The following is a 10,454-nucleotide window of genomic DNA, read 5'->3' as shown; positions in this document are numbered from 1 at the left end:
TCGTGGCTTTCAGCAGAGAATCTTAAAATAGAGGGAAATTGTAGATAACGGGACAGGGGAAAGGGCTGAAGGTTTATTGGCGATGCAGGTAAGAGACCTTTCACCGAGAGGATGGTATGTATTCAGAATTCCCTGCCCGTACAGAAATGCCCTTTAGATATGCCCTTGTGATACCAAGGATCTGCAAGGCAGTGGGACAAGGGCCGAAAGTGGGATTAGATAGAGTCTTTGTTTGTGTCGACGCAGTGGGTGTGTTCTGCTTTGTAGATCTCTATGGATCTATAACCATCTGTTGAATTCAATATATTTTTCAGCGATTTAGAGATCGATTTCCTGGAGAAATTTCGTGCTGGACTTTGCATTTCAAATAATAATCTTTGCATACTTGCCTCGGTTAGATTGTATTAGTAAATGTCCCTTTTTTTTCAAATTGTTCCTCATGAGCCTGCCTGATATGTTCTGGCTAATACCTGCCGGCCAACTCCCAGTCACCCACCACACCAGTACTTCCCCAACCTGTCTAACCAATCAGTTCCCAAATCCAGCTGATCCCACTCATCAGGAAGAGAGTCTGGCATCAGTCCATTATTGAGCAATTCCCACTCTCTATATCCCATCTGCGATGATGCTGTGGCAATACAAATTTATTTGGTCCCAGTTCATTTTAAGAGAGAGATTTAACAAGAAGAGCCATTCTCACTACCGAAGGTCACTCGAATGACCAGCTTGGAAGGTTTTCAGGATTGATCAGCGGTTGTGGTCAGTCCCCTCAGATCGGGATCTCTGATTGGCAACAGAGGCTATAGAATCGAAAGCGTGTTGAATGTCTACTGGTTGCTACTCTCTGAATTTTCCTCTTGATGTCACTTCCTCCTGGATGGGATAACTGCATGCAAGAATCGGTATCTGAATTTTCTTTGCCAAAAGGGACCTATTGGAACAGTTAATTTTTAATTTGGAACAGTTAATGTTGAATAGCTACTCTATATTATTCTGTTAAGTTTCCAGTAAAAGTTGTTCCAACTTTCTCTTTCTTTGGTTGGATTTGAACTAAGTGTTTGGCTTTACGTTGAGGAGTTTGACCAGTAACATCTCATTCTGAACTGGTATTTCCTATTTACTTTCAAAAGCATTAAGAAATGTTCTGGTCTAAGTTACGTTCCTAGTATATTTCGAGGGGCTCTGGTCTGGTGCATAACGTTACTGTTGAGTAATAACGTTCCACATCCAGTGTACCCTATCCATCTGATTCCCCTCAGTCTGAAGTCCAGTCTTCCATGACCCATCCCTGTCTACAGTCCCAATCAATTACCACCAACTCAGTCAGGGACAACTCAATGAGATGTGTGATCCACTTGATCCAGCCTTAGGAAAGGGCAATGTTTGAGTGACTGAAATATTTAGCACGGAATTTGGACAAAATGTTCCCTGCCTCCAATCATCTTCACTCTCCATTTCCAGAAATTTTCCTCAACCCATTCTTTGACTCTACAGCCCTTAATGAGACACTTGTCAAATCATTGAAAATAACTTTATTTCTTAAATATTATTATTATTAATAACATCAATTACTGTTAAAATATTAAAAACCATGAAAACTCATTCTTCCTCCTCGCCCTTTCTGTCCAGCGCGGAAGAGTCGACTCCCACCTCTTCGTAATCCTTCTCGAGGGAGGCCATGTCCTCCCGGGCATCCTGGAATTCCCCTTCCTCCAGGCCCTCTCCCACGTACCAGTGCACGAAGGCCCGCTTGGCGTACATCTTGTCGAACTTGAGGTTCAGGCGGGTCCAGGCCAAGGAAATGGCGGTGGTGTTGCTCAGCATACAGAGGGCCCTCTGCACCTTCGCCAGGTCGCCCCCTGGCACCACCGTCGGGGGCTGGTAGTTGATGCCAACCTGTCGGGGGGGGGGAAAAGACAGAGGTGTCAAAATTTGACTTGCTTTGCAAGCAGCTTCAGAATCCAATCACAAAACCGCCAATGAGTTCTGTGAAAGATGCATTTATCAGCGTGGGAGTGAGCCATTCCCAGTGCAAACAGCATTTCTGCACAATTCCTGCCCATCTCTCCCTGCTTTAAGGTTCAAGGTTCGGAATGGAACACTTCGAGTGACAAGAGTGGTTCCAATAGTGAATGAATCCTCATCCCAGCAACTGAGAGTCAGGAAGCCATTCTCAGGTTTCCTGACAGGATTCTCTCCTCCGACATCCTGAGCTGCAGTCAATGCGTCAAGTGCTGGAAATTTCATCCCAGGCCCCACTTGAGTGACGCCTCTCAGGGCAAGAGTGTACAAAGTCTGCCCCAGTACTGTCCATGGAAGGTGGGGGCACACTTGGCCTGGGATTATAGAGAGTATGATTCACACGTGTTATCAGGTTGTCAAAATTTAAGGTTTCCCCAGGGCCCCCAGGGATTCAGCACCGACCCAACACTCACCTTGAACCCAGTCGGACACCAATCCACAAACGCGATGGAGCGCTTGGTCTTGATGGTGGCGATGGCAGCGTTGACGTCCTTGGGCACCACGTCCCCTCGGTACAGCATGCAGCACGCCATGTACTTGCCCTGGCGCGGGTCGCACTTCACCATCTGGTTGGCCGGCTCGAAGCAGGAGTTGGTGAGCTCTGCCACTGATAGGTGCTCGTGGTAAGCCTTCTCAGCAGAGATGAGGGGGGAGAAGGTGGCCAGGGGGAAGTGGATGCGGGGGTAGGGGACCAGGTTGGTCTGGAACTCCGTCAGGTCCACGTTGAGGGCACCGTCGAACCGGAGCGACGCGGTGATGGAGGACACCACCTGGGCGATGAGGCGGTTGAGGTTGGTGTAGGTCGGCCTCTCGATGTCCAGGTTCCGCCGGCACACGTCGTAAATGGCCTCGTTGTCCACCATGAAGGCGCAGTCGGAGTGCTCCAGGGTGCAGTGGGTGACCAGCACCGAGTTGTACGGTTCGACCACCGCGGTGGAGATCTGGGGAGCTGGGTAGACGGAAAACTCCAGCTTGGCCTTCTTGCCGTAGTCGACGGAGAGCCTCTCCATCAGGAGGGAGGTGAAACCGGAGCCGGTGCCTCCTCCGAAACTGTGGAAGATGAGGAAGCCCTGGAGCCCTGTGCACAGATCAGCCTGGAGGAGGGGGTAAGGTAAAGATTAAATAAAATTAACATGAAGCACTCATTCCAACAAGCTGAATAATCCCCCTGTGTGCTGAAATACAGAGAGACTGCATGCACACGTATCTTGGATGTGCAATTGCAGGAAACGGAAGAGACAAAGATTGACCTCCCCTCCCTTTGAGAAAATCAGTATTGACATAAAAGAGCCTGTAATTTGTTGAGATAAGTGAAGGTGAGCACTCCTTTTAAGGACTCTGCACGTGGATTTGAGTCCACCTTTCAGTGGCGCTCCGGAACATTGATTAGTGTGTTCAGGGCAAATTCCCGAAATCAGGGGTCAGGATTGCACCCATTGATTTTTTTTTTATGAAAACATCCGAGTGGCCTGTGACAAGCAGTGCCCTTCACATCAAAGGGCAATGCTGTGTGAATCTGCTGTTTTTTTTTCCTTGTTTATTTTTTTTCTTTTTTTTCTTTTTCCCCCACACTATCGCCTAACTGTGGTCGTGCTTATTATTATATTTTGCTTCCCCCCAGCACCCATGGTGTGCAGGTGTGAGACACAGTGAGAGACACAAGGTGTACGAATCTTTATTCAATTTCCACCACCAGGAAGATAGGAAAACACCCGAGTGGCCAGTGACAAGCAGTGCCCCTCACATCAAAGGGCAATGCTGTGTGATCAAACAGTGAAAGGGAGGGGCAGGGATTAAATCAAAATAGAGTTGGAGGGGGAAAATGACGCACTCCACTCCCTGCGGCGCCCACCTCTCCCGGAACAACTCCAGGGTGTTGGTGGACACCGCGTGCTCCTTCTCCAAGGACACCCGGGCCCTAACGTAACCGCGGAAGAGGGGCGGGCAGTCGGCCCTAACGACCCCCTCCACGGCCCGCTGCCTGGACCTGTTTGGCCAGGCCCAGGAGCAGCCCCACGAGGAGGTCTTCAGACCTGCCCCCTCCCTCCTCCGCACCGGGTGCCCGAAGATCAGGAGCGTGGGACTGAAGTGCAACCAAAAACAGAGGGAGAAGGTTTTTCAGAAAATCAAAAAGGGAGTGCAAACGCCCAAACCCAACATACACATGGTCCACGGACTCCACAGCACCACAGAACAAGCAGTTGGGCCGGGAGTCCGTGAATCACTTGCACCCATCGATCTGGCTTGAGACTTGTGAATAACAATTAGAGACTTATGGATTTAACTCTACAACGTAGTGCCTCTTGGAAAATTTGCTCTATTTCTACTGTTCAATGAGCATATACTTAACCTTGAACAAGTTCCTCAGTTCAAGTTGTTGCTTAAACCTGTTTGGGTGCCTGAACAGCCAGGGTTAAAAAGATTTAGTTTTCAGTTAGAACAACGCCACGGTTAATGAGTGGTCATTTGCCAGCCTGAAATGGGTCACGCAACTCTAATTTTGCACAGAAAAGTCCGGACTGTTTGGAATTATTTTAAGCTGCTCCCTACAACTGTGTGAATAAGCTCCGTACTTCTTGAGAGTGGTAAGCATCGATTCTGTTGTTTAACATAGTCCATTTCACTTTGTGCAGCAACTCTAGGGTGGAGGATACGGAATCCAATGTCAAGGTTTTGGACAGAGAGACAAGTGCCTCTCTCTGTGTTGGGATGCTGCAGTGAGTAGAGATTGGCTCGGCTTAGAGATGGGATGTCTGTCTGAACTCTACAAAACACTAGTGCAGCCGCACTTGGAATATTGCGTACAGTTCCGGTCACCCCATTAGGGGAAGGATGTGGAAGCATTGGAAAAAAGGTGCAAAAGAGATTTACCAGGACTTTGCCTGGTCTGGAGGGAAGAGCTGATGAGGAAAGGCTTTGAGAGACATAGGTGTGTTCTCATTGGAATGAAGAAGGCTAAAAGGGAATTTGATAGAGACATACAAGGTGATCAGAGAGGGTAGACAGTGATAGTCTTTTTCCTAGGATGATGATATCAGCTTGTACGAGGGGGGCATAGCTACAAATGGAGGGGTGATAGATTTAAAACAGACGTTAGAGGCAGGTTCTTTACTCAGAGTAGTAATGTAGTTAACTCGGCCGCATTAGGGAGATTTAAACAATCCTCGGATCAGCACATGGATGATGGGATAGTGTACAGGGGATGGGCTTAGATGAGTTCACAGGTCAGCACAATATTGAGGGCCGAAGGGCCGAAGGGCCTTGTTCTGCGTTGTATCGTTCTGTGCTCTATGTGGTTGGAGCTGAGAGAACCTACCACCTTCCGGACCCGATCCAAGACCAGATCCACGATCTCCTTGCCCACGGAGCAGTGGCCCCGGGCGTAGTTATTAGCCGCGTCCTCCTTGCCGGTGATCAGCTGCTCAGGGTGGAAGAGCTGTCGGTAGGTGCCGGTGCGGACCTCATCTGGGGGACAGGGAAACAGAGATGTTACAATAGGAATGCAGAGAGAATTCAGGCCGTTGTTTCAGTGGGAGCACTGAGTGAGCACGCCTCCCCCCCAATCCCTCCTCTTACCGATCACGGTGGGCTCCAGGTCTATGAACACCGCTCGGGGAACGTGCTTTCCCGCCCCGGTCTCGCTGAAGAAGGTGTTGAAGGAGTCGTCCCCACCTCCGATGGTCTTGTCACTGGGCATCTGTCCATCCGGCTGGATGCCATGCTCCAGGCAATACAGCTCCCAACAGGCATTCCCAATCTGTACGCCGGCCTGGCCAATGTGAAGCGAAAGGCACTCTCTCTGATGAGGGAAGGACAGATTGTTATTCCCATAGAACCGAGAGCAATATTCTCTACTCTGGAGATGGGTGAAGGAGGGAGCAGGAACACACTTGAAGCGTGTGGATCCCACTGATTTCCCATTGACCTTTCATCACCTCCAGATCCTCTCTGCATCAATATTTTCCCAGGAAATACCCACCTCCACGATGCCATGCTAGGAATTCCCCTTCCTTCTGGATTCTCATATTTCACCACCAAACCACCTTCCCCACCCCTGCTGAAATCACCCTTTGCACAGGGAATCCTTTCTCCCTCCATGGGGGTTCCACAGCCTGCTGATGGATCTCCGGCTCCCTGGAAGGCCATTCTGACCCCTCCTCCTGGGTCACCTACTCCTGCACATCCTACTGCCTCCCTCTGCTGCTGCTAATCCCGAGTGAGCCGAGTGTCTGGGCTCCCCATCCCATCCTATCCCATTCCATCTTATCTTATCCCACCCCATCCCAGCTTATCCCATCCCACTCCATTCCATCTTATCTTATCCCACCCCATCTTACCCCATTCCATTCCATCTTATCCCATTCCATCTTATCCCATCCCATTCCATCTTATCCCATTCTATCCCATCCCATCTCATCTTATCCCATTCTATCCCATCCCATTGCATCCTATTCCATCCCATTCCATTCCATCTTATCCCATCCCATTCCATCCAGTCCCATTCCATCTTATCTCATCCCATTCCATCTTATCCCATTCCATCCTATCCCATCCCATTCCATCCTATTCCATTCCATTTTATCCCATCCCATTCCATCCAATCCATCTTATTCCATCCGATCCCATTCCATCTTATCCCATCCCATTCCATCCAATCCCATTCCATCTTATCCCATCCCATTCCATCCCATCTTATCCCATCCCATTCCATCCAATCCCATCTTATCCCATCCCATCTTATTCCATCCAATCCCATTCCATCTTATCCCATCCCATTCCATCCCATCTTATCCCATCCCATGTTATCCCATCCCATTCCATCCAATCCCATCTTATCCCATCCCATCTTATCCCATCCCATCTTATTCCATCCAATCCCATTCCATCTTATCCCATCCCATTCCACCCCATCTTATCCCATCCCATGTTATCCCATCCCATTCCATCCAATCCCATCTTATCCCATCCCATCCAATCCCATCTTATCCCATCCCATTTTATTCCATCCAATCCCATTCCACCTTATCCCATCCCATTCTATTCCATCTTATCCCATCACATCTTATTCCACCCCATTCCATCCAATCCCATTCCATCCCATCTTATCCCATCTAATCCAATCCAATCCCATCCCATTGTATTGTATTGCATTGCATCCCAGCCCATCCCCAGCCCCAGCCCCATCCCCATCCCCATCCCCATCCCCATCCCCATCCCCATCCCCATCCCCATCCCCATCCCCATCCCCAGGTCTATCTGCCCCCCCTGACCATGATGCGTCTCCTCAGACTCTGGGCTCCTGAGAATCTACTGCGTCTGCCCCCCCGCGCGCCCTATTTATACCGAATCCGCCGAAGCCAACTCGAGCTCCGATTGGGTGGCGAGGACAAAGGGGCCCGGGGTTGCCCGGGGAAACGTCAACACCAGCTGGAACGCCGGCTCGCCGCGCTGATTGGACGCTCTGTGGAAGGGGGCGTGGCCCAGCAGGGGAAGGGGGGTGGGGCGCCAGCTTCCCAACATGTTGCAATGGAGTGATGTCTCCATCTGCCATAGGATGTGATGGGATATGATGGGATAGAATGGGATGGGATAAGGTGGAATGGGATTGGGTGGATTAAAATGGGATGGGATAAGATGGGATTGGATGGAATGGGATGGGATAACATGGAATGGGATTGGATGGAATGGGATGGGATAACATGGAATGGGATTGGATGGGATGGGATAGGATGGAATGGGATAAGATGGAATGGGATGAGATAAGATGGAATGGGACTGGATGGAATGGGATGGGATAAGATGGGATGGGATAAGATGGGATGGGATTGGATGGATTAAAATGGGATGGGATAAGATGGGATTGGATGGAATGGGATGGGATAAGATGGGATGGAATGGGATGGGATAACATGGGATGGGATAAGATGGGATGGAATGGGATGGGATAAGATGGGATCATCCTGATCCACCTTTCCCCATCAGGGAGCCTCCTCCTCCTCCCCAGAAAGGGAGCTGAGGATGACTCTGCACAGAAATAGAGTCAAATCAGCATGGAGACACACTCTTCTGTCTAACCAGCTCATGCCAAGCTTAATCCCAAACTAAACTACCCCCACACCGACCCCTTCCTGGCCAATATCCCTCCAAAACGTTTGCCCTACATGCACTTTTCCAAATGTCTTATTAAAACGTTGTGACTGAGCCCTATGTGAAAAATAAATGCTTTTCGCTCGGTCCCTCTCAGCCCTCGCCCTAAAAAGTGACCCCCTCCGCCCCCAGTCTTGAAATCCCTATCTTGAGGAAACGATACATACCGTTAACCCCATCCGTACCCTTCGTGATTTAAGAATCTTCAACACTGTGACATCTCAAACAGGGCCCCTGCAGCCAAACGCCCCCTTTGCAAGAGACTGCGATGGTCCCCCTTGACTTGCCAGTCACTTGCTCCACCTGCCCCACAGGATCTGTGGCTCTCTTAAGTACCCGAATCTTCATATCCCACTGGACCTCCACGTTCACCAATCTTCCTCGTTGAAAGGCGCAAGTGTTGCATACCATAGGCAAAAGTGAGGGGCTGTGGATGCTGGAAACCAGAGTCTGGATTAGAGTGGTGCTGGAAAAGCACAGCAGGGCAGGCGGCATCCGAGGAGCAGGGAAATCAACGGCCTTCATCAGGAATAGAGGCAGGAAGCCTCCCATTTATCTCTCCGCCCTGGAGGCTTCCTGCCTTTATTCCTGAAGGGCTTTTGCCCAAAACGTCGATTTTCCTGCTCCTCAGATCCTGCCTGACCTGCTGTGCTTTTCCAGCACCACTCTGATCTAAACTCTGTTACCTACCATACCTCACTTGCCAAATGTTCTGCCTGCTCTTTTAACCTATTTACTGTTAATGCATTATCAAGTTGGCCCACTTGACCCACATGAAATTAGGCAGAATGGTCTTCTTCGTGATAAATACATCTCCAATTATACCGTGTTCAGCTACCACTGTTGTTGGGAAGAGACACCTACAGTTACCTCTTCAATATTCCTGCTTTTTAGTGAGATGTGTTATATATACTACCGCTGTCATCACTCCCAGATCCCAATAGGAGTGATCTAACCTGACACAAACCTTAATTGGCAGGACATTGTTGACCCTGAGTCACCAGAAATAATTCTAGGAGAAAGTGAGGACTGCAGATGCTGGAGATCAGAGCTGAAAAATGTGTTGCTGGAAAAGCGCAGCAGGTCAGGCAGCATCCAAGGAGCAGGAGAGTCGACGTTTCGGGCATGAGCCCTTCTTCAGGAATGAGGAAAGTGTGTTCAGCAGGCTAAGATAAAAGGTAGGGAGGAGGGACTTGGGGAAGGGGCGTTGGAAGTGCGATAGGTGGAAGGAGGTCAAGGTGAGGGTGATAGGCCAGAGTAGGGGTGGGGGTGGAGAGGTCAGGAAGAAGATTGCAGGTTAGGAAGGCGGTGCTGAGTTCGAGGGTTGGAACTGAGATAAGGTGGGGGGAGGGGAAATGAGGAAACTGGAGAAATCTAAGTTCATCCCTTGTGGTTGGAGGGTTCCCAGGCGGAAGATGAGGCGCTCTTCCTCCAGCCGTCGTGTTGCCATGGTCTGGCGATGGAGGAGGCCAAGGACCTGCATGTCCTTGGTGGAGTGGGAGGGGGAGTTAAAGTGTTCAGCCACGGGGTGGTTGGGTTGGTTGGTCTGGGTGTCCCAGAGGTGTTCCCTGAAACGTTCCGCAAGTAGGCGGCCTGTCTCCCCAATATAGAGGAGGCCACATCGGGTGCAGCGGATGCAGTAAATGACGTGTGTGGAGGTGCAGGTGAATTTGTGGCGGATATGGAAGGATCCCTTGGGTCCTTGGAGGAAAGTGAGGGGGGGGGGGGAGGTGTGGGCGCAAGTTTTGCATTTCTTGCGGTTGCAGGGGAAGGTGCTGGGAGTGGAGGTTGGGTTGGTGGGGGAGGGTGTGGACCTGACGAGGGAGTCACGGAGGGAGTGGTCTTAATACTTCACGATTATAACACATAATGGACAATTCAAATGGGAGAGATTTCCATTTGGAATCACATTTGCACCGACATTATTCCAACATGACCTGAATCAAATTTTAAGTGGATTATGAGGGTATTTTAGTGATGGGGAGAAATGAAAGGGAGAATCTGCACAATTTAGATGATACTCTGTAGGGACTTGAAAATTGTAGCTTAAAAATGAGGAAAGACAAATGAGTATTTGTTTCAAATCTTCTATTGAGTATTTAGTCCATCTCCCTAAATGGGTAAGGACATAAGTCACCTTAAAAAATAAACATATAAACATAGCGACAAGCATCTACGAATATAAACCAACTACAGTCATTGTTGAGCTTGCTATTACTATGGCAGACTTGTCCCAAATTCTGCAACCATTCTCAATTTCACAATTTATCATGGTCAGAGTATTG

At 49.4% G+C, this 10,454-nt stretch overlaps 1 protein-coding gene across 2 annotated transcripts; it reads right to left on the bottom strand.

Moving 5' to 3' along the window:
* Nucleotides 1-1,470: 1,470 nt before the first annotated feature.
* LOC132809103 (tubulin alpha-1B chain-like) lies at nucleotides 1,471-5,734 on the bottom strand. 2 transcript variants are annotated; one of them, XM_060822505.1, is made up of 5 exons: nucleotides 5,599-5,719; nucleotides 5,339-5,487; nucleotides 2,436-3,116; nucleotides 1,645-1,896; nucleotides 1,471-1,488 (listed from the first exon to the last, which is right to left on the bottom strand). In XM_060822505.1, exons 1-5 carry the CDS (start codon nucleotides 5,717-5,719, stop codon nucleotides 1,471-1,473), a joined length of 1,221 nt encoding a protein of 406 aa, XP_060678488.1. The 2 variants fall into 2 exon arrangements, with proteins under 2 accessions (XP_060678488.1, XP_060678489.1); XM_060822506.1 differs by lacking the exon at nucleotides 1,471-1,488 and having other exon boundaries at nucleotides 1,600-1,896; nucleotides 5,599-5,734.
* Between the last annotated feature and the right edge of the window lie 4,720 nt (nucleotides 5,735-10,454).

Source organism: Hemiscyllium ocellatum, unplaced genomic scaffold (genome assembly GCF_020745735.1).
Source record: "Hemiscyllium ocellatum isolate sHemOce1 unplaced genomic scaffold, sHemOce1.pat.X.cur. R1, whole genome shotgun sequence".
In the NCBI taxonomy this organism is placed as follows: Eukaryota; Metazoa; Chordata; class Chondrichthyes; order Orectolobiformes; family Hemiscylliidae; genus Hemiscyllium; species Hemiscyllium ocellatum.
This window is presented reverse-complemented; position numbering and strand designations above follow the sequence as displayed.